The following is a 23,564-nucleotide window of genomic DNA, read 5'->3' as shown; positions in this document are numbered from 1 at the left end:
CCTGATTAAGCCTGTGTCAGCCACCAGACAAAACGTGTATGTGTTAGGATGCCCCAAGCCTCCATAGAGGGGACAGAGAGTTGTTCACCCTGGCCAATCTGAAACCTGGGCCACAGGGAAGAGATGATCCTCTTAAAAGGGCACGGTGTGGTCTCCCTCTGGGTCGTTCTATCCTGGGAATGGCTCCAGGGAGAAAACATACCACTGAATGACAGTCTGTTTGTGCTTTTGACACATTATCAGTTTTTATTTTAAAAACATGCTAAAAACATGGTGTTCGTTAAAGCAGGACCTGGGATGAAGAAAATGCAGACAAGGCATTGCAAGCAGAAAGTGCATTCGAAACCAATCAGCGTGCACTCCTGGCTCTCTGGCCACCCAGGGACAGCAAGGCAAGCAGAGGCCTGAAGGCCTCACTCCTCAGAGTGCTCACTCAGGGGAGGCCAGGACTCCCCCATCATGGAGGAGGGACAGGAAATGAGCGAACAGGAACGTGAGAGGGGACGCCAGACCTAGGGGCTGTGGGGCAAAGAACAGACCCCAAGCACCTGGCACCAACTCCTTGTCCTGTGCCATGTCCCTGCTAGTTAGCACCTCCACCAGAGGGTGGGCAGGGGGCCAGAGAGGAGGGGACAATCAATTCCATCAACTTGAAGTGCCTGGAGGCTTTGGCCACTTAACTCTAAGTTGGGCCAACACACGTGCAAGGGGGACAGCTGAGGTGTCGGCCCCGGCTGGCGGAGAGACAGGATGATACTGTTCCAGCTCAGAGAGCGTAGAGGCACAAGGAGACTTGCACTCTGACACCTGTCAGTCATCCAAGAGCAATTTGCAGACCCTGCCCTCTTGAGCTCCTCTGCCAGTCAGCTGGCTGTGGAGAAATGCCACAGCTCCATCATCAGGCATTTCTGCGAGGTCCCCAGCAAACCGAGAGGACTTTCCGAATCAGATCTGCAAATGGCTTGTGTGGGACCTGAAGGAAATGGCTCTACCATAGGCAAGGTAAGGAAGGTCTCATGGCAGGAGTGTCCTCAGGGAGCTCACAGCCAGGAGGGTTGGGCAAGAGCTGAGCCACTTCCCATGACCTCACTTGCTGTGGCCTTCTAGCACATAGGGGGCCATTCCCCAAGATGAGCAGGGTTTCAGGACATGCCCTCTGTGCATGAAGACCTCTGCAAATGACCCACACACAGCTAAAGCAAGAAGGCAGTTCAGGACTTAAGATCTGGCTCTACTGGACAGACAGTTGAGGTGACGCTGGGGACAGGGGCGGGGGGGGGGGTGGCCTTCAGCCAAGATTCCAGGGACCAGCATCACTCTGAAGCACTCTAGAGATGTGAGGTGCCAGGGAGGCTGACTTCCCCCCCCCCCCCAGTGTACTGGGACTTTGCTGTTGATATTAACGGAAAGTTAAAAATTCCACAGATAGGCATAAACAAACCCACCCATCCCCACACTCCCACAAACTCATTAGGCAGCAGGCGCCGCATCTGCTTTCTGACTGTCTAATCAGTCTACCTGAACTCCATCTCCTGGGACTGGCAACTTCTGGGTCCAACGTGCTGAGAGCTCCCTGCTATCCTTTCTCACCCCCAAAACCAGAATCCTGAAAATACGTTAAATTCCACAACCCCTGGTCCTGCACTATCTATTACTTGAGGAGGTCAGAGGGGTTATGGGTTGGCTGGGTGGTGTGACCAGGTTGGAGAAGACCTGGCCTGGTGGGACTTAGCGGTGAGTGTAAGTCAAACGGCACGAGAAAAGCAGCTACCACGTGAAACCCTGAGAAGGAGGCACTCTGGATCCCAGATGGCTGCTGGGCCAGGCCCACAGGCCCGCTGTCTCTGCTCTGTTCTCTGGAGGACACGCTGGGTATCTGTGCTGGCAGGACCTGCTTCTACATCTGGGACTACGGCCTGCCTCCATCCATTTCCCACGCCCAGCACTGCGCACCCAGACGGAGGCCCTTCTCCCTAGTACTGCTGTGGCCATGTGAGCCTGCCTTCTCAGATTCTGTGTAATGCTGTCTCTTTGGGGTTACATGGGATATGACACCAGCCACCCAGCGTGGACAGCAATGGATCCTAAGGAAGGAGGGCCCCGAGATTTGTACGGCCCTTTCCCCCTCCCCTCAGCAGGGCAGCCAACAACTGAGTGAGTCTGGTGGAGCTGGCTAACTCTGCCTCATCTCCTGGTAATCTTGAAACTCTTGTTGCAGCCTGGGCAGCTGAACATGTCTGCTTCCACTGGCCAGGACAGGGCAAGCAGCAGGGTCTGAACCAGAGGAACCCGCAGCAGGAATGTGTGAGAGTGACGATTTGGGGTACAGGGTGCGCGTAGGTCAGGAGGAAAGCCCATGGAGGACTGAGAGGAAGGAAATGGCACAGAATGTCCTCACTGTCCCCCTCCCCTCAGCAAAGCAGCTCACTGCCTCCCTGTCCTCAGCACGTCCCGCTGATGTGGCCTCCCCAGCTCAGGCACAGCCTATCACTCCTGAGTAGGGCGTGCACCAGGTTCTGTATGACACCTGCCTCTTCAGGCTCCATCCATGGTCACCAGGCCTGGCAGGGTCCTGTATCTATCATGGCTGCACCCTCTCCCTCAAGGTGAATTCTGGGGGAAGGCCCGGCACTTCTCCTCCCCCAGCCTCACGAGTGTTGCACAGTGGTGTGTCCTCACTGAAAGCAGATGGAGGTCCTTTCTCCCTACCCGTCCCCACCCACAGGAAAAGGAAACTCAAACCATTATGGAAATCAACACAGTAAAAAGTTATAAATCAGAAAGCTAATCCTAAACTTATCTGAGAGATAATATTCCTGAATAATCATAATCAGAGTAAAATAAAAAAGTTACACTATAGTATAAAAACCCGGGCAGGGTGCTCCAGGTGGCCTGGCCTGGTGGTGCCACACTGCACCATGGCCGGCTCTCTGGCTGGGCAACCATGGACGGCAGTGGCCTTGCTGGGGCAGACTCTCCGCCCCACACAGGGACAAGTGTCAATGTGGAAAAGGGTAGAGACAGAAACCCATCACTGAAGAAGCTTCCTCCTTGACACCCTTGCCCACCCTGGCGTCTTTGGCAAAATATGCAGTTGCAGTAATCCAAGTGCCCATGCCCCGAGGTCTCTGCATGAAGCCTCCTCCAAGAGGTCCAAGGCCAAGGATGTGGGCAGGGAAGGGCAGTCCGGCAAGTGGTGCAGGGTGGCCATCGGAGGGCAGGCAGGAGACACAAGACTCAGGTCCTCTTCCCTGGCACACAGTGTCCGGGTGGAGCCAGGCGCTGCCAAACGCGCTCAGGCATCATACTTTTTACCCGTCCGGTGGATATGCTGGAATAGAGTCATGGAAAAGGCCATTCCCAGGATCTGAAAGACAAGGAGAGGACTTTAAAGGGATGCTCTTGTGTCCTTGGGGTCACATCTCAGGTTTCACAAGCTTGGGACTTCCCTAGAGAACCTAATGTAAAAGTGGACATAACAAAGTGTGCTGGGAAATGAGCCAGGAGACAGCGCGAGCATGGTCGAGGAAGTCACCCCAGAGACCTGGGACCACACACAGGTGGGTGGACTTCGCTCCCTTTGAGCCACGCATGCAGAAGACCACAGCTCCCCTGGACTGCGTGCAGGGCCTGACCCTCCATGGAGGTAAGAGCAGCTGAGGTGGGAGAGCGAGGAAGAAAGCAGGGGGTAGGTGGCAGGAGTCATTAAAACCCACGCCAACCAACACTTTCTGTTTGGTTCCAAAATACACGAAGTGATGTCTTTGGACATAAGTGCCTCGAACAACATTGAATATCACTTATGCTTCTCAACCAAAACTCTGAAAGCAGGTGAAGACAGGGAGGTGCAGGAAAAAGCAGCCTGCAGCTTCACCCAGGTGTCATAAGGCCCATTTGTAACGCTGGTGACCCAGGAACAATGCACACCCTCGGCTTTCGTGGAGAGCATGTCGACACTGGCTTCAGCATCTGGTCTGAGGCCCCACTTGTCACTGAGCACCACCTTGCTCACTGCCTGTGATTTCACTCAGGGCTCTGCAGCACGGCAGTGTGTGACTCCACTCAGGGCTCTACAGCACGGCAGTGGCTTCGCTGCTGAGCCTAGACATTGTGTTCCTCATACACACACTAGACCATGACCATATGTCTCTGCTCGGGCTCTTATCCCACCCAGAGGTTGGGGTTCCTGGGGTCCCCTCACCTGCATGATGAGGATGCACATCCCCACGGTGCCTAGCACGTGCTTATTGTCATCAAACCACAGCTTCACCTTCTCATAGCAGCCCTGGGGAGTGAACCACAGGTTAAGGTTAGCACAATGCTGAGTCCCAGTGGCCTGGCCCTACCTTCATTTTCCCCAGCCACCGCCCCCTTCCACCGCCTCCCCTTAGCCCCTGGTAACAGCATCCAACCACCCAGCTCCACCTGCAAAGCCCAGCTGTACAGCCTCAACCCAATCCAATCCTTTGCCTTCTGATTCCCAAGTGTGGGTCCAGCACATATATGTTTGTGGACACACACACACACACACACACACAGAGAGAGAGAGAGAGAGAGAGAGAGAGAGAGAGAGAGAGAGAGAGAGAGAGAGAGAGAGAGAGAGAGAGAGAGAGAGAGAGAGAGAGAGAGAGAGAGCGCTGCTGGCTTCCCTCCAGTGTATCCTTCTCCCCGCCCCACAGTGACACAGTGAACTAATTAATTCCTGTCACTCCTCCTGCCAGGCAAAGCCAGCACGCAGCCTGCCATCAGTGAGCGCAGGCAGGCAGGCACAGGCATCCAGCCTCACCGTTCTCCACAAGGGGGTGGTGGTGTTGCGCCCACAACCCTGGGAGTTCTCCATGCAGCAGCGGTCTGGAACTGTGTTCTCTCCCAGCACTGGGTACCAGTCTGTGTAGTCAGTGACTCCACAACACCGCATCTGTGGGCAGTGAGGCCAGAAGTGTCACTGCTGGCTCATCCTCCCAGGCTCTCTTCTCTTTCAGGCCAACCCCGCCAAGGCAGCCACCCAGGAGCAAGGGATGAGAAAAAGAGCTTCTTCTTGGCCTCTCTTTGAGCTGTAGCAGGGCCTCGGAGGCAGTTAAGTGACCCCTCTCTCTCCTAGGCCAGCTGGGAGAGGGGGCTGGTACCAGATGTGGGGCGGGAGAGCCCAGCCCAATATTTGCTGACCAGGTCCTTGGGCTCCTGCTTTTGTGGTAACAACCTTCCCAAGCTGATTGGCCACTGGCCCGCCCTCCACTCCCTCCCTGGGTCTATGTGGGGTACACAGCGGGGGCATAGAGACTTGTATTCTTGTCAACATCAGAGACTATCACCTGAGCCAAACATGATCTGGTGACTCCTGTCATTCACCAGGAAGCTTAAACCACTCACCACAGCTCCTCTGGCCCATCCACACCTGTGTCCAGGTCATGTTGTCTCCTGTGCTCACCTCTACACCCCTCCCCAGTGGTATCCCATGCTATTGGCTGGCCCTTCAGGTTTAGGCAAAGGCCCCAATGGGAGTGGTTACCCTAAAACAGCACAGACACCTCATGGCCTGTCCCACCCCACCCAAGCCGCACCTCAGCCTGGATGATATTCCAGGCGTTCTTGAGCCCCACGTTGTTCTCGGTGTTGTACAGCAGCAGCCCTTCCTTCAGGTCCTGCTTGGCGTTCTCGTTCACCTGGCGAATCAGGGTCAACACCACAGGTTGGCTGAGCGCAGGCTCCCCCCCCGCCCCCCGCTCTCCTCCCTAGCCCATGCCAGGCCAGCTGGAAAGGCTGGAGCAGCTACTTGACGAAGGGGGATGCCCTCAGATCCCTCTGTAGTAGGCTCAGCCAGCCACTGTTTCCCCCCCAGCCGGGGCCAGCGCTGGGGACTGTGGGGCCGTCCACACTGCTCCTGCCGGCAAGGTTTACCTTGTCCATGTAGACAAAGAAGAGGATAAGCAGAATCAACTCGGCCAGGAGGATGGTCAACAGCACGATGAAGAACTAAAAGACAAGTCCAAACATGGGTACAGGATACGGCAATGGTCAGGGGTGGGTGCTAAGTGAGAATGGGGGGAGGGGGAGGGAGAGGATAGGCAAGGGATGGGCAGGGTTCCCAAGTCTGGGAGGTGTCACCTAGTCCTAAGCAAAGCCTGAGAGACCACATGTCAAAGAGAGAGATGGGGACCGAACACTACAGAAGCAATTTCTACGGACTTAGATTCGGAAGTCGTCCCCCCTCCCCCAACCCCTGCCCCGAAAGCAATGAAGGGGTATGGGGCCTAACTTACACTGAGGAGCAAGCACTTGTTTTCCTTGATGGCCCCCAGGCAGCCCAGGAAGCCCGTCACCATGACGATGGTGCCTATGGCGATGACAAGGTTGGCTGCAGACAGCGAGGGGAAGCTGGGGGAGAAGGTGGCAAAGTTGCCTTGGGACACAGAGAGCCAGATGCCCACTCCAAGCAGCCCGCAGCCACAGAGCTGGAGAGAGAGAGAGGGGGAAAAAAAAGTTACAACAGCATTGTTCTTGAATTCAGCTCCCAGAACCCCCAAAAGACCCACATGTCCCCCAGCCCTGACTTCGCGATACAAAAAGATTATCAAAAGCCAAGGTGCTGTCACAGACCCAAAGCCTATGGCACACCGCTTGCCACTGCATGCCTCAGTCTTCTGTCCCACAAACGGGATGAGGCAGCTTCATAAATCTCCCACGGTCTCTCTGAAGATCAAGTTAAACAAGACAAAAGGGAAACAAGAAAAGTACACAAATGAGCAACTCAGGTTACTCTACTGGGCAGAGAAGACCCTCGAGCTCTGGAGGCTTGGGGTAAGGTATGACCAGACAAGAAGGAAGGGCTGGTCCATGGGAGAGAGTCCCAGAGCCAAGACTTCGGTTCCCACTCGCCTCAACAGAGAGGCCACATACCCACTGTTCTCTGAAGTCTGAAAAGCAAGTCCGTGGGTGAAGGGGCGTGAGAAAGGTAGTCATGGGCTGGGTAAAGGCAGGACACAGAAGTCCATGCTGTTTTCCTGTGGTGGTGAGTCTTCGTTATCATCTCGGTGGGCACCACCATGGAAGCACACCTCTGGGCGTGTCTATTCGGGTATTTCCCCCACCTCCACCCCAAAAGCCTTAACTGGGTTGGGAAGACCCATCCTGAGTGTGGGCAGCGTTGTCCCTGATGGGCCGTCCCCTCAAACTGCGAGCCACCAAAAAACTCCTCAGGTGGCATTTGCCAGGTATTTTATCAAAGTAAGAGAAAACACGCCTCACCATGCACTGAACTAAGTGGACCGTGAACACGAAGGACCTGTAAGAAAAGTGACTCTCTTCACCTGAGCTGCCCCAAGTGATGACTAAACCAGCAGTCTGCCTGGGAGAGCACTCCTCACAGCTGCAAACCTCCATGGCCTGCTGACATTCTCTGCTCCCTCGGGGCTCCAGGGACATGTGCTGAGTCTGAGGAGCCAATCCATCAGTCAGCCAATATTTACTGAGTACCTACAGCACACAGTGCTCTGTGCCAGAAAAGCTACAGCCATGTTTAGAGACCTGCCTTTCAGGGGCCTCCATTCTGGCTGAATGGGAGTGATAAAAATGCAGCATCTACCAGTATACAGTGGTGCCAAATAATGGCTACAAGAGTTTAGAAGAAGCAATCGCTGTCCTGGTCAGAGATGCCAGTTGGAGGGAGCAGTCACCAAAGGCTAGGTGGCCATGAGGGAGGCGTGGAAGACGTGAATTTTCCATGCCTAGTGAAAGGGTAAATAGTAAGGACTTGAGGGTCACAGGAGTGGGCATCTCAGCTCTGCCTACCCTGGCTTTGTGACCTTACAAAATCCAGGGGTGCAGGCGCCTTTCCATGGACTAATGTGATGGCTACTCTTGGTTGTCAATTTTACCACATCAAGAGCTAACTAAAAGGCTGGGTTCACACAGGAAGGGTTTTTCTTGGTTAGATTATCTGAAGTGGGAGGACTCACCCTAAATCTGGATCTTTTGAGGTAGGAAGATCCACCTGAAACCGAGGCCACACCTTCTGGTGGCAGCCTATCTACCTATATGAAAGACGGGGCACTCTCTGCCGGCTTGCCCTCACTGTGGCTGGCCAGTCCGTCAACGCCTGTTTCTTCTGGATTACTGTATGTATTGAAGACCAGCCGCGGCAGCCGGCTTCATGGGCTGACTCTCCAGGGAGGAGGCGACCATTATTGAGATAGTTGGGCCACAGCCCGTATATCACTCTAATAAAGCCCATTTTAGTGGCGGCGGCACATAGCTTTAATCCCAGCCCTCAGGAGCAGAGGCAGGGACATTTCTCTGAGCTCAAGGCCAGCTTGCTCTATAGAATTAGTTCCAGGACAGCCAGAACTAGATAATGAGACCCTGTCTTGAAAAACAAACAAATTGCGTGTGTGTGTGTGTGTGTGTGTGTGTGTGTGTGTGTGTGTGTGTGTCCTGTCAGTTGTGTTTCTCTAGAGAACTCTGATTAATAAAATGAAGAAATATAGAGTTCAGCATTGTTTGCTGAAAGGCCTTTCCCGGGCAGCTACCGTGTGCTGGGAATGTGCGGGCTGCCTGGCTTTCTGAAGCGAGTATACAGCTCCCGCTCTCTCTCCAGCTGCTCTCACTGCAAGGAAGACGCATGCGCAGACAAGGACATCCATGCTCAGGGACAAAGGTGAGGGAAAGGGGCGAAGGCTTCTAGGGGTTGTGTTTCCTTCGCTCATACAGCCCACGGACTCTAACCAGGCACATGGTCATCAAACACCAGGCCGCGGAGACAGCAGTGAACAACAGCCCCGGCAAACACCCTGCCCAGATGGAACGGAAATCCACACGATCACAAACGTGATCAACACAAGCACAGGTAAACAAAAAAGATGGGAGTGCGCCACATAAGCAGGGAGGCCAGGATGCTTCAGAAGAAGGATGCCTCAAGCTAAGAGGCCTTAAATTAGGACACCCAAGCCCGAGGAGGGACAAGCTGCTATGTGGCTGCCACAGAATGACCGCAGGGACCTGTGGCAGAAGATAAAAGAGGGAAAGCAGCCAAGGGACAGATAGGACAGGACCTTGAAGGTAGAAAACAGCGGTGTTCCGCCCCAGGGCTAAGTGTGACACTATTCAACTCATGTTCCTGACAATCATCACAGCTGCTATTCCCAGGAGAGGCCACTGAGGGCACATGTAGAGACTACTGTGATGACTAGGGGATAGCTGGTGGCCACACATCAGGCGACTATACAGGGGCAATGAGACATCATCCCATAGGAGATAGGCAGTGTTGAAAGCAAGCTGGGTTTGGGACTGAAGAGAATTCTGATAAATGGAAAATAAGAAAGGTGGCCCAGACCAGACCTCCCCCGGCCCGCTGCCACACACACTACTAGTACTACTAGTAGTACTATTACTGAGCCATAAATGATTTGAGGAGCTGTAGGGAACCAGAGTTAGGTCATGCAATGGTGGCTAGAGCCTTGCCCTTACAGGCCCAAAACCACCATCACGTCCAGGCCTTGTAGCAAGAATGGGTATGTGCCAATGCCCTCTGTGACCACTAGGTGGAGCTCCAGTCTGGTTCAGAAGCTTGTTGGGTTGGCCTGTGATACCCTAAACTTGCATCCAGCCCGTCACCCTGACTTTCTTTAATCCGGTCAGTTTTCTGTGCTGCCGTCTCAATTTTTCTTTCATTAATCATACTCTGGAAAATTCATGATTTTGAACCAAAGATTTATGGCTCTATAAATAAGACCCTGGAATGAGTAACAGAAAACCCTCCAGGGCAGGCATTTGCTTTGGATGGAGGAACCTGGCCTGGGGACTCCTGGGGCTGCAAGATGCCCCCACCACTCTGTTACTGTAGGCCTCTAGGCCCTATGTCAAGGCAGAGCTCCTCCATCCTCCTCATTGGGATCAGGCCTGCTAGGGTCCCTTCTATTCTTGGGGGACTCCTATGTGTCCCTGGGAAACCTAAGCAGTTCAGAGCCTCACACCTGGTTGCCTGACTCCACACCCTATGCCCTTCGATGTGGTCTGTAAGCTTCACAGACAGCGTCAGCTCAGGAGGGGGTGGGTCAGAGCTGAACCCCACACACCTGTCTCATCTTACTTCACGTCTGATGTCCCACCGGGCTGAGATCAGGTAGACCTGAGCCTGTTCCCTCCCTTCATCCACTTCCGCTGCATAAACTATTTCCCTATCGCAGTGAGATTCAAGGCAGTGGATTGCAGCATCGTTATCTGGTACTATGTGGCTAATATCTGCTTACAAGGGAGTACATACCACGTGTGTCTGGGTTACCTCATCCATCTGCCTGAAAACTTCCTAATTTCCTTGTTTTTAATAGGTGATGTGCTGGGGCGGGGTTGGTGGGGTCCCTCCCTCTTTTCTGAGGAGAAGGAGAAAGGGGATAGGAGTAAGAGGATGGGAGGGTGGGACTGGGAGGAGGAGGGAGGGGGCTACGATCAGGATGTAAAGTGAATATATACAGTTAGAAAAATAAAATAAAATTTAAGAACCTGAGCCTGACCCCTGGGCAGCCTCCTTGCAAAGCACCCACATCCATCCCCCACCCCCCACCCCCACAAACAGGTCCCCACCCCTAGCTGTCAGGAAACCTTTGGTGCCACAGGGCACGCATAGGGCAACAACCCACGTCCTGGGGGTCTCCTGTTGACATCAACATTGCCTCATGGGCTACAGCTGACCCAGCCCCCCCCCCCCCGGGCTCCAGGCAAGAAGAACATAAAGATTGGAGCTCCGTTCGCTTCATTTTACAGCCAACGGCACTGAGGGAGACAGAAAGACACGGCCAGGTGGGATAAGCCGCTACTCTTTGGCTTCAGGTGCTACTCCTTCTGTCTCTGCTTCTCCCTAGGAGGCAACAAGCACTGAGACATCCTACCTCACCCCTACCCACACAGACCCCTCTGTCCTGACTCTGCTTCTCAGTCCACCCTACAGTCAGCTGCCTGGACCCTTTTCCAAAATGCCTCTCTCCTCGCACAGGACACTTCTGGTGTCACAACTGAAGTGGGAGAGGACAGAGGGAATGTTCTGGGCATATAGAGCACTGCTGTAGTGCCCAGAAGAGGCCACCACAAAGAACTCTTTCATCCCTGATACCAAAGAGCCTAAAAAGCTCCTTCCTGAGCCCCATGCTGAGGCCAGATGCCAGCTAATTCCTTGAGAACACTGCCACTACAGAGAGCGCTCCTAGCTCCCTGGTGACACTGAAAAGGAGGGTAAGATGGCATAGACTCTCTGGGACACCACAAGCGGGGCAGAAGCTGGGCAGAGCTCACATCTAATAGATGGCTCTGGTCAAGAGAGAGGAGGTGACTGCAGACACAAGTTTCCGGTGGGGTTGAAGAACAGGCCTGCACTGGGCAGGTAATAGGCCATGAAGACAGGAAACCAGTGCTGAGGTCAGAGCAGGGCCATGGCCAGGGTGAGGCAGGAGGAGGGCAGGGAACTACCCCCATCCCCATGGTAGGAACCATTCAGGAAGCATAAGGTCTTGGTGGCAGGGCCAAAGCTGGGTGCCAGAGAGCTTAGTAAGCGGCATTCGAGAAAATTCCCTTCTAAAACCAGAGGCTTGTCTCAACTGAGATGACTGAGCTACCACAGAGCCCAAGGCTGAAGAATCTGGGGTGAGGCAGAGTGACTCAGGGGGATCAGGATCCAGCCAGTATAAGCACCAAGTGGGGGAGGACAGCAGCCCCTTGGGTGGGCCAGGCCTGATTAGAACCCGTCTCCAAGAAAGGTCAGGCCAAGGACGCTTCTAAGTTCCAAACTTCTATAGCTCCCTCAAGCAAGGGATTTTTTCAAAAGTTTCATTTCAGGGCTGCAAAGACACCCACATACGAAGTTGATAAGGCAAACCTCTACCCTAGTGTCTGCACACGGTCCATCAATGCTGGGACTTGGGTCTGTTCTGTTCCTGATGTATCTCCAAGGCCTAGACTAGCACCCCAGCCTGGTCCATGCATTGGGGCCACCTCTCCAGGACCATTTTATCTGGGCTTTGCCCTGGTCCTGCAGAAGGAAATGGGCAGGCCCCATAGAGAAGATGAGTCCATCAGCCTGCATCAGGCTTCCTCATCTCCCAAGAACTCATCCAGCGCGTGGCTGGTGGGTAAACTGAGACCCAGGAAGCATATGGACACCCCAAGATAGCCCTACAACTAAATCCCGCACACTGTTCGTCAGCAATACCTGGCCTAACATACGCATGCCGTACCTCATCTTCAGGGTGGCTCATACTCATTGACTGGGTTAGGTGGGGTGTTCACACAGGTACCCCACTTCTCCAGCCCTATGACTGCTCTTTGGTCACCTCACTCTGGGCAGTCTATCTCCACACAGTCAGAAGGTGGGCCCTCGCAGAGTGGGCTGATTCAAGGAACAGTCATGAGTGCATGCTAGCTCCCACGCCAGGCTCTGTCACCAAAAATCACAGCTCTTTTGGGGGTACCAGGGTCATAGTCTTCCATTGTTCTTCCACCACAGGACCCCAAAAATGCTTAAAATACTAAATGTTTCTTCAGCAACTGAATGGGTGAGTGGGTGAGTGAGTGGGTGGGTGGGTGGGTGGGTGGGTGAGAGGCCTGAGCAGGGCACAGCTCAGAAACAGGAGCATATGCACACATACATACATTCCCACTCAAAAAGAAGAACCCTATATGCCCTGTACTCTCTACTCCTAGAAGCCCAGCATCCCCTCCACCACTCCTAACCTGGGTAGCATGAGCTCACCTGCCCCAGCCTGGCACAGGCCTGCACACCACTGGCCTTTTAAATCCCACTGCCTCCTACATCTGCCTGCAGAGAGCCGCCCCAGACACGGGCTCTGGGGGTAGATTCCAGCAGTGACCCCCATACCATCCCCAGGCCTCCTCAACTCCTCTTGGGCGGCAAGAGACATCGGAACACAAGGGCTCACAGCTTCCCTGGTGCTTTCTATGAGCTGGGGCCAGGCCCATGGCATAATGGCATTTAATAAATTAGCAGGCATGGCAAATAAGAGAGACAATCAAAATGACTTTAATTGCACAGCCTGACACATTGGCTCCTTTAGGAGCCTTCCTGGCCCTGAGAGGTGCCAACATCCTAAGAACTTTGCAGCGGGGAGCAGAGAGGCTCCGCCAGCGTGGGAGAGGGGCTGCTACTTTGTATTGCAAGCGGCCGTCTTCCCTCCCTCCGAGGGCTCGGCAGCTCATTCATTCTCACAGCCATAAAGAGAGAGACACACGCGCGTGCACGGAGCTGGTGGCTGGTGAGGAGGGGAGCACGCTTCCCATTCCATACTCAGGGAAAAGAAAGGACAAAGTCAGACACTTCTGCCAAAGTCACCCAGCTGGCAGGAGGACGGCGGCTGTGGTGGCTTGGTTGAGCCAGAGGGGAGGCAGCCATGCAAGAGCCTAAGCTGAGCGTCTGCCCGCACTGCGCATTCCGGTCCCCTCCGCACAACTGCAGGAAGGGGCCCGTGAGCTTGAGATGCTGCTTCCCCGTGGCTAACACACATCAGTCCTCATCTCCGAGCAGCTCACCGGGAACAAGGGTGACAGGCCTTTAAATATTTGAACACGTGTACTTAGCGACGCTCCCTCCCAAGTCTCCTCCTGCCCTAGGAGAGGGTTTTTACATCTTTCACCTCTGAGTCACCCTCTGCTGCTGCCCATCTGTCTCACACGGAAAGTCACTCTCTCTGGAGGGAACCAGCACCAGAGACAAAGATACCTCTGCCCTCCCACAGTGGGAGCTCTACGGTCTCGCAGCCCAGCCTAAGCCTCATTGGTTTGACTGGTAGCCGCGGCAGCCCTCCCTCCTGTTGACTGTGTGCAGAATTTCAAGCTGAACAGAACTGCTCCTCGGTCACTCCCGACTGGATGCTGCTCTTCTCACAGGCCTCCAATTTCTTCACAGCTCCACTTCACAGGCCGAAGCTTGTAGGTGACAGGAAGATCACACCCATATTTCTAAGCCTAATTTTCCTCCAAATAAACGCTGTGTAAAACACCTGCAACCCACAACCCAGTTACATTTTGATGATTCCAGCGCGGGCCGGTTCTGTACAGACAGTGCGGATGTGCTGGGAGGTAGGGGTGGGGCGGGGGCACCTCACTTCTCTCTTGAGGTTGCTGCTCTTGAATATGCCTCGGGAGTGTCTCTTCAGACACTGTTGCTGCCCCTCCTCCAACCCCCCACCCCCCATCAATACACAGTGAGCCCAGTCGTGTTTCAGTATCTATGTGTCTTGAAACAAACGTGGGGGTGGGAAAAACCCTGTCAAGGGCAAGCCCACAAGGCCCAAGGTCAACACCTGTCACTCCTATGTGGGTTGAGGGCTTAGATGGGGGGAGGGGCTGGGGGAGAACCCAGTCACCAGTTCCCACCGGTGGTACTAAGGGCTTGCTGTCCTCTTGTCTCTGGGAGGGTCATGGTTGGCTTTGTTGGAGTATGATTCATCTGATGGGACTTCGGGCCTGGCTTTGGCATACGGGATCAGCTTCACTCAGAGCCTCGCTCTTTGCATGGGTGGCCCAGTGTGAACAGGAGCATCTGGATCTGTCCTGTGCATCAAAGCCCATTGAAGGGTGCAGAAAGATGCTGGTCCTACACAACAAGGGGCAAGGACTATTTGCCGCCTACCCTGTGCTGTCCCAACAGAGCCCTTAAAGCTAGGCTCACTCCTGCAGGACGAAAGGGCACCTGTCCAGGTGGCTGCCCTGCTGCACGCTGTTCCCAGACCCATCAGCTTTCTTAGAAGCTAGTGTTTCCCCACATGTTAACGTGGCCTATATGTCCTGTGTGGCTGGACACTACAATGGTTGGGGTGTCATATCACCCAAGGGTACTTATGCCCGGAAGGTATGGACCCCAGAAGGACCACAAAATGACGTGTGGCTGGGATGCCAAAGAGCCTGGATGACACAGAGCACCTGCCAGCCCTGTATAGGAAGAGCGATCACTCACCAGTCCATAAACATTGATTGCCACTGCTGCCCCCCCCCACCCTGGCACACACTGGAAGAAGCGCGCTTTCTTCCTAATCTGGCATGTTCTGGGCCAAGAGCTTTGCCTAGCCTGGTGGTCCATGGGGTGCAAATGAGATGGGGCTCAGGCAGGTCCCGGGGAGAAGGTATATCAGGGTATCGGGGCACACTTGTGACTCCGCGTTCCCAGGCTTTCACCAATTGAACCAGTTTCAGCTGGTTCTTGGCAGCAGAGTCAGAGGCTTTTAGCTTCTGACCCTTAGTTGCAGGCACACATTTGCTCCTCGGATCGTCCCTGTGTTTTGGAACACACACAGAAGATTACAGGCCAGAACAGAGAGGACAGGCCCAGGAAAGAGTCCCAAGAGCTATGCTGATAATCCAGTCATGGCCTCCAGGTCTCTGCCTCCTGAACCAGTGCAGTGCTCTAGAATGGTCCTTTATAGAAGGGGAGGAGAGCTCTGGGACCACTGGGCATGCCAATTCCCCATGCTCAGCAGGAAACAGCATGGTGCCTCAGGCCTTCCCCGAGTCCAGAAACTCACCTGGCCATGGACCTGGGGACAGGCTAGTGCTTCGTGCTGAGGCAGGCTCGGGGGACAGTCATGTAGCTCTCACCAGCACTCATTTGCACCCCAGGGCCACAGTATCTATGCCTTTGCAGGCAGGGAAGAGCTGAGGAGACAGCCTGGAACCACATTTCAGGTGCCACCTCCATTCCAAAGTCACTACAAAGCAGGAAGTACTAAGGACCCCAGAGCTTGTGACAGCTTCTGAGGCCTAGGGAAAGGACACTAAAGGCACCAACATCTCTGCTCTTTTCCCATGTTTGTTTCATGGTATGCAATGGAGGCATACAGCACTTGTGACAACATTAATGCCAGGAATGTGACCACAACTGGGTCTGTCAGGGAGGCAGGGTGGGTGTAAGGATTACGTCATAGCTGGTGACCACTCGTTTCACCTTGGGAGGAGGCAGGCTCACTAGCAGCCAAATCTCAGGACCAGAGACCAAGATGCTGAGGTAGTGGGTGCCCTGGCAGGCCATTTGACCCTTCTGATGTTTTTTGGCTCACACAGCGAGAGAAGAAGTACCTCTCAGCACTAGGGACATTGCAAGGATAAGCAGGCCAGTGCCTGCTGTGTGCATGGTGCTCCTTGGAATATAAATACTACACTAGGTATTGAGCTATTGTTCAAACTTTGTGACAGCGTGGGGTTGAGGACAGGATATGGGAACTGGGAACTGACATTGCATCCTATGGCAGGGATCACTCCCAGAACGTGGCCAGGGCCTGCTCTTCTGCTTTGGGAAGGTTTCTCCCACCTCCAGACATGGAGAAAAGCCACACAGTGACATGACTTTGCCACTGAGTGGCTTCATTCCACTACCTCTGTCCCTCACCACAGGAGAGGGCATTTCATTAGGATATGAGGGTGAATCTTTGGCAACCTAAGATCACTGTCCCCACACAGAGCAAAAACAACAGCTAACATTTACAATCGGGTCTGCCCCCAGCCAGAGGCCCACATGCGATTGGCTCCAGCCCTTTGGCATAATCAGCCTGTGACCTGCCCTCTCAAAGGATCAGAGGCCCACAGCCTGACTGGACTGCCAGCCAGAGCTGTACCCGCCCACGCCAGAAGAGGTAGCATTTCTGACATGCTTTGTGGGGGACATGGCCAGTTAAGCTCATGTCTAGGCCAGAGATGGTCTCAGCACCAACGTAAGTGACAACCTGAGATCCCTCTCAACTTGTGCCAAGAGCCCAGCCTGCTGTGCTCTTGCATGAGATGGAATTGTGGGTCACCCTCTGCCTTCCAAGACTCACAAAGCCACTCCTCCTGCTGCAAGCTGCTGGTCCCCAGTGGTACCTAGCATACTCATCCACAGTCATGAAGCTTGCATGTGGAGCCTGGCCTTGCCCGCAGAACTCCTGTGCCACCCCCATCTCTGCCACCTCCTTGTAGAGTTGACACTCAAGCACTCAGGATACCACCCAGCATAACCCGACCTGAGCACCTTGTCTCTGCTGCCCCAGCCACTTGTCCCAACTCTAGGGAGCACAGATGATGGAACAAGAGCACAGAGAGGCCAAATAGCAAAGGAACCTAGGTAGCCAGCCCACTGTGTACCACATCTTACACATGTGGGCTCCTCAAAGGAGTGAGGTGTGTCCCTTGCACACAGCACTATTTTAGGAAGGAAGGCTAGCCACAGTGCCTTCCTTGTGTCAATAAGCCCCATGACCTGAAGGTACACTCTCCTAGTCTCATGTGGGGCAAGTCAGCGGAGAATCCTAACCTAGCCTAGTATAATGCATTGCTACAGGTGTGGCATAGAAGTTTCCTAGCCGGGCTCAGGGTAAGAAAGAGGAGCTGGTGACAATGATGGTGCTGGGATGGTGACAGTCATAGAGGAATAATACCTACCATAAAGCCAGTGTTTATTGAGCCTTTGTGCCCAGCCAGGAGCTGGACACTAGCCCTGGCCACAGAAGCCACTAGAGGCAGCTTCTATATTTCCCTGACTCTGTGTACTTCATGAGAGTGAGAAGCCGAAAAGCCCATCTCTACGTGCACGTGTGTTGGCAGAGAGCTGGGCTTCCATACAACTTGCCACGCTCCTGGTGTCCTCACTGTACACTGGCCCGCCTCCTACAGGCCCAGAGAAGAAAACCTCAAACCTTGTTTTGTTCTGCATTTTCAACAACTTCTCACCCAGTCTGAGTTGACAGAAGCGAGGTGATGTGTTAAGCAGTGTGGAGGCAGGGCACAGAGCAGGGTGGGGAAAGCTGTGGTGAGGCACCCAGGCCAGTGCTCCCTACCCACACCTGTGACCTAGGCAGTTTTAGGAGCAGGAGAGGGATGCAGGAAGGTGGCGTGATGAGAGGTGGGGACAAGTGTCAGGGATCCCCCCCCCCCAGTCTGGGAAGGGCATGGACAAGGCAGCCATGCTGGGGTGGAGGTGGAACACAATACATCCCAGATGACCCTACTCTGTGCTGGTTCTGTGTCAGAGTCCTAACTGGCCTTCTGTGAGGCAAGCAGAAAGGAACAAAACAGAGCTGGGTGGTGGTGGTGGCACACATCTTTAATCCCAGCATTTAGGAGGCAGAGGCAGGAGGATTGCTGTGAGTTCGAGGCCAGCCTGGTCTACAAAGCAAGTCCAGGACAGTCAAGGCTACGCAGAGAAACTCTGTCTCAAAAAAAAAAAAAAAACCATAAAAAAAAAGAAAAGAAAGAAAGAAAGATAAAAAGAAAAAGAAAGAAAGGAACAAAATAGGCCAATGCACTGTTCTTCACTCTCCTCTGCCTCAGAACAGCAAGCGCCCTGGGCCATTTGTTTTTGCGGAGAGCACTTTCGCACATCCTATCTTGGCAGGTGCGGAGTTGCTATCCCCTTTTATAGATGAGGACACTGGAGCTCACTGGCACCCAGCCTTTATCTACACGGTGACCACGGTTGATGGATGGGGTGAACAGGGATGCTGCGATTATCCACAAGGACGTGGAGTTTCAGTGGGAGGCACACGAGCAACTTCCAGAGAGGAGCAGTAAGGAGAGCCTGGCTAGTTAGCTACCCATCAGCCCCCTTGGCTAGCCAGGTCTCATGGAGGTGCCACCCCACAGGTATAAGAACCAAGCCCAACCCTGAGAGCCCTCCAAGCCATTGGCCAGAGCTGAATAGTGTAGGTCAAGGAAAGCTAGAACACACAATTCTGGCTGTGTTCAAATTTACAGGCCCTTCATTTACCAGCTGGGGGCTTCTCTATCACACACATCTTAAATGGGAATTAACGTTACGTACCACCCAGGGCTGTCGTCAGAATTAAATTAGATTCATGAAAATAAACTTCCTAGCACGGTGCCTTGTATACAGCTATAAACGGGAGCCATTACTAGTATTTACGGCCTGCAGTCGGCATCCACCCAGGTGACGGAGGCAGGCAGAACAGCTGAAGCCAGGAACCAGTGGGTGGGAGGTAAGAGAAGGCCTGCCTGCAGGACCCTGAGCTGCTCTGCTCTCATACCAGGTGGCCCGATGGCTGCCCTAACTGGCCTCCCAGCGCTGCGCTGTCACCACAGGTAGACCATGAAGCACGCATCACTGAGATGTACTTTCCTACTGCCGGCCTCAGGGTCCCCAGCCACCCATCTCCGGGAGGCGGCATGCTTTCCCGATTTGCAGTGTGCTTTCTTTTGGCAAGGAGCTGCTGCCGTCTGTGCTCTGGACCGTAAAACAAGTTTTCATCAATAAATTAAGATAAGCGGAAAGCCAGCTCAAGAGGAGGCGGGCTAGGGCGGGCAGGCGGGCGGGCTTCAAGTCATTCTGTGACCCGGAAGGGGCTAAAGTGAATCCCTAGCCAGACTAGGGCTTTCCACTTGAGGTTTCCGCCCCCCTTCTTGTTAGGTGCCACGCACCCCGGTTTCACCAGGCTTCTCAGAGAAGGGGAGTCTGTAACCTCTGGCTTGGTCCATCCTCAGGCAGGTGAACCGAGTGTCACAAGGACAGGTAAAGGCAGGAGCTGGAAAGACTCTGAGCCACTGTGACGACCCATTCTCTGTGTTAAACAACCTAAGCCACCTAGACTTTTGTCAAGTTACTGGTGCAATAAATGCTCACAAGATAAAAGGTTCCTCCATAGTCTGGCTTCCACACTATGAACCCAGGATGCCCCGAACACACCTCACACATCTCTGCTTCCAAGCTTTGCCCCTTGCTTCTCTGTAGCAGGGCCTCCTTCCTCCTCCAGTCTTGTCAGCTCCCTGTCCCCAACACTACAGTGGTCCTGACTACTGGACCACTCACAGGCCTCTCCATCCTGGGTAAGGGCTGCCCTTTGTCCCTGGTATGCTCTACCTACAGATGGGGATGCAGGGCGGGAGCTCCCCCCCACCCCGTCTGCTCTACCTCCCTAGCACACAACACAACCCCCGGCACTGATATGCTCCCCCTGACAACAGACAAACTTAGTGTGGGAGTGCAGGTGAGAAAGGGAGGGGACAGCACAGCCAGACAAGCTTGCTGCTCAGCAGTGGGCACCTCCTTATCCGATGGCCTGCTATACAAGCTCTTTCAGCCCTCGATGCCCCAACTGAGTTGCAGCATATGGCAGGCGAAGGGCCATCTGCCTGTCCACCATCACATAGGGAGAGGTGCGTGTCTCTCATATGGTTATGATTTAAAAGGCAGGTGGGCCTGCAGGTAATGCCAGGAAAAGTGCTGAGCTCTGATGCATGCCAGTCATCAGCCGTGTGACCCAGGGTGAAGCAATGGACTCATATGAGCAATGCCCAAATCCAATGCCAGCCCAAGAGCCCACGACTTCACTTCTATCAGCTGCACGAGACTAGAAAGAGAACACCACCAGCCCATTATCTTGGGTGAGCAAGTTGAGACACTAAAGCTAAGTGACCTGGCTACAGGGCTGGGAGATTAGAACCTGCCCTTCTTGCAGAAAAAAAAATGGCCTCATTTTTCTCAGGGAAGGGAATAGTAAAGAAGAATGTAATCTGAGGTACAGATTGAGCCAGGTTGAGCCTACAATATCACTTAGTCAGTGCCCTTGAGAGCCAACATCAAGACAAAGGAAACAGAGGCCCAGAAAGATGCTCAGCTCCAGGCCCCACGGTCAAGATCTGAGGCCAATCTACCACCTGCCTCAGGCAGCAGCCACTGGAGCACAAACACGCTGGCAATGGTCCACGCCACCGTGACATTAAATCAAGACAGCTAATTATACCCCGACCTGGATATTAATCACATCGATTACTTCTGAGTTCAGGGTTTCTCCTATACCTGGACGAAGCCCAGTGACACTGGACCCTGGATCAAGTATAGGCAGAGGCACGGACTTGGCTGTAAACGCAGGTGCCAGAAGCCCCGTCTCCTCCTTCTTCACCTGCCCCAGGTAAGGATGGCCACTCCCACCATGGCCTGGAGTGGGTCATGATGTCCTGTGAGGGTAGGGTAACCTACATGTTAAACTGAGCTGGCAGGGGGAGCTGAGAGTAAAGTTCAAAGAGCTGAACTGAAACGCATTGACAATAGCAAAAAGAAACAATTACCTCGCATTTTCATATGAGATCCAAGGAATAAATTTGCTCTAGGTTTTGCTTATTCAACAAAAAGAGAGCGTGAGTGAGCAGTAGCCGGAGAGGGGAGGACAGGGCAGAATGCAGACGCTCGCACTTTGCAGTTGACAATTTCCCTGAAAGCTCTCCAAAGAGTGTTTGTGGCGATCCAGGCAGACACAGGAGTCAGAGGAAGTTAACACTGGTGCGCAGCCTGCAGGGTACCCACAAACTAACAGGAAGATACCCTCAAACAAGCAGGGGAGACTTGCCGCTCCCATCCACTTGGCAGCTTTGCGCCTCTGGAGGTACACATTGCTTTTTTAAAACAAGCTTTTTTCTTGGAGATAGAACCGTCAAGGTTCCTGGCACCAGCTGCTCTGGGGAACTAGAGTCTGGCTTCACTCCAAGGAAAAAAGCCAAACGCTGAGGTGATCCTACAGTCTGCCCTTGCTGCACAAAGCACGCCATCAAGAACCAGAAAGCCATGGTCCCTTGGCGGGTCAGAGCAGGGCAGAGCCATTTCCCTGGTTGGGGTCCTAAGAGTCCTGTTAGGCTCCACGTCACCAGTCTGCACCCTGTCATGTGGACAATGGAAACGGGGACCTCACCACCTGCACCAGGCCACCTTTAGGCTGCTCAGGAGGAAGGGAGCCAATTTTCCAAGAAGGCTCCCATGTTGCCTTGGAATCAGAAGGCTCAGACAGACCTCTGGTTTGCAAATGGCCCTCAGTGTTTCCATGCACCACACTCACCCTATGTAATGGTCTTTTTTGAATCAGGCATGTCTACTCTCATCTCCTAAAAACATGCTTTTCATGAGGCATGGTGGGTTATACGTACAATTCCAGCCCTTGGGGATCTGAGGCAGGAGGACAGCCACGAGTGTGAGGGCAGCCTGGGCTATGAAGAATAAAGTGTGTGTGTGTGTGTGTGTGTGTGTGTGTGTGTGTGTGTGTGTGTGTGTGTTTTCTCATAAAAGTCCCAAATAACAAAAGAAAAACAAAAATGTACTTTCTCCCACTGTCTCTCTTTGGTGTGTCTTTCCATCTTCTGTGCTTCGGAGAACCTGGGCCTGGGGCCAGCAGTGGATGCTCAACTGTGTACTTAACACCTGGACTCTGAACTCCAGCTGAACCTTGAACAGATGAAACTCTGTAAGCTGATCTGCAAGTCCCCAGGTCTTCAACCCTAAGGTGGGACGCCAGTGCTCTCCTTCCATGGTGCACACAGTAGCTCTGCAGAAGGCAGCTGTGAAGCCCACGAGCAAACCCCTAGCGCTCTTAACCAGGAGGAGCAGAGTAAAGTGTCACTGACTGTCACTGTTCTGACCTTCATCCATTCCCCAACCTTCAGGTCACATCCCCACAGAGCTCACCCTCCTCCTCTCCACTCCCCTGCCTCACTTCCTGTCTCATCCTTCCCACTGAACGCTAGGCGTCCCTGTCCAGCTTCCTCCGTCACAGCTGACGCTTCATGCTGAGCCAATCACGCCCCATGCTCACGGCCCTAGAGACTCCTACAGCTTCTGTGGTGTGGCCTGAGCCCCTTAGCATGGAGTTTGTCCACTACCTCAACCAGGGGTTAGCTTTTCTGTTTCAGTCTACCACCCATGCCTTGACAATCCAGAGGGTTGATCCCTGGTGAACACACACATCTCCTGACCTAGTTTCCTTATGATTTCCCCCACATCAGCCTGCTCATCTTCCTACTTCCATGAAAGGGCAGTGACCTTTACTCTCCACCCATCGGGCCCTTCCTCTCAGCACCAATCCCTGTGTGTTTGCTGACGTACTTGCCCAAGCCAGCCACGCGGGCAGCCAGTGTTCTTTCTTATCTGGAATCTCCCGCAACAGCCTTGCATTGAATCAGCTCCACAGGCTATTTTTCAGCTTGAGCTGTATCTGCACAAGATGAAAACTCCCAGATCTTGGGGCTCTGTGTGGTACAACTTGTTCTGGACTGCACCAGCTGGCGCCCAGGGCAAAAGGTGCCTTTCGTATTGTCAAGGACCCTGAGAGTCTAATAGCATCCTCTACATAGCCCAAGGACATCCAAACATTTCTCTTCTCCAGAAGAAACTTCGTGGATTGATGGGAACAAATTCTTATCCCCAAAGCACGTGACACTGGGTCAGCCTCTGGTGTCCTGTCAGTCGTTCGTGGACCGCCTTACTTTCTTTCCAGCCATTCACTGGTTAAGCATGAGCCCTCACAGAACCTCGGGGCTGCCTGATGACCTCTGAGAAGAAGCTGGGCAACACATCTACTGGCTTCCTCTTTCAGTCAGTTTGGATGCCTCACAGGCATCAAATACTGGCTGGGCTCAACAGCAGAAAGTCCCGTGCTGGAGTCACAGCAGCCCCCAGAAGCAGCAGCAAAACCTGCGGGCTCTGACCCCAATACCCATCTCCAGTTGCAATGCCTTTGATGAGAGCACCCTCAAAAATGCAAGTGTAAAGGTGTTGTTCCCCAGAGTAGCACTACGGGAAAGGCACTTAGGACCTTTTACAG

General features: G+C 53.6%; 1 protein-coding gene across 12 annotated transcripts in view; it reads right to left on the bottom strand.

The window, feature by feature from the left end:
* Nucleotides 1-219: 219 nt before the first annotated feature.
* TSPAN9 (tetraspanin 9) overlaps nucleotides 220-23,564 on the bottom strand; it is a 184,295-nt gene continuing 160,950 nt past the window's right edge. For all 12 annotated transcript variants that reach the window (XM_084766303.1, XM_084766299.1, XM_084766302.1 and 9 more), the window contains 6 exons: nucleotides 6,261-6,452; nucleotides 5,899-5,973; nucleotides 5,562-5,663; nucleotides 4,787-4,918; nucleotides 4,202-4,285; nucleotides 220-3,367 (listed from right to left, as the gene is read on the bottom strand). In XM_084766303.1, coding sequence (XP_084622429.1) covers nucleotides 3,296-3,367; nucleotides 4,202-4,285; nucleotides 4,787-4,918; nucleotides 5,562-5,663; nucleotides 5,899-5,973; nucleotides 6,261-6,452 — 657 coding nt within the window. In that variant the 3' untranslated portion in view covers nucleotides 220-3,295. The remainder of the gene's footprint in view (nucleotides 3,368-4,201; nucleotides 4,286-4,786; nucleotides 4,919-5,561; nucleotides 5,664-5,898; nucleotides 5,974-6,260; nucleotides 6,453-23,564) is intronic.

Source organism: Acomys minous (genome assembly GCF_964271855.1).
Source record: "Acomys minous genome assembly, chromosome: 17".
Lineage (NCBI taxonomy): Eukaryota > Metazoa > Chordata > Mammalia > Rodentia > Muridae > Acomys > Acomys minous.
Note: the sequence above shows the minus strand (reverse complement) of the source record. Positions and strands in the feature narration are given on the sequence as shown.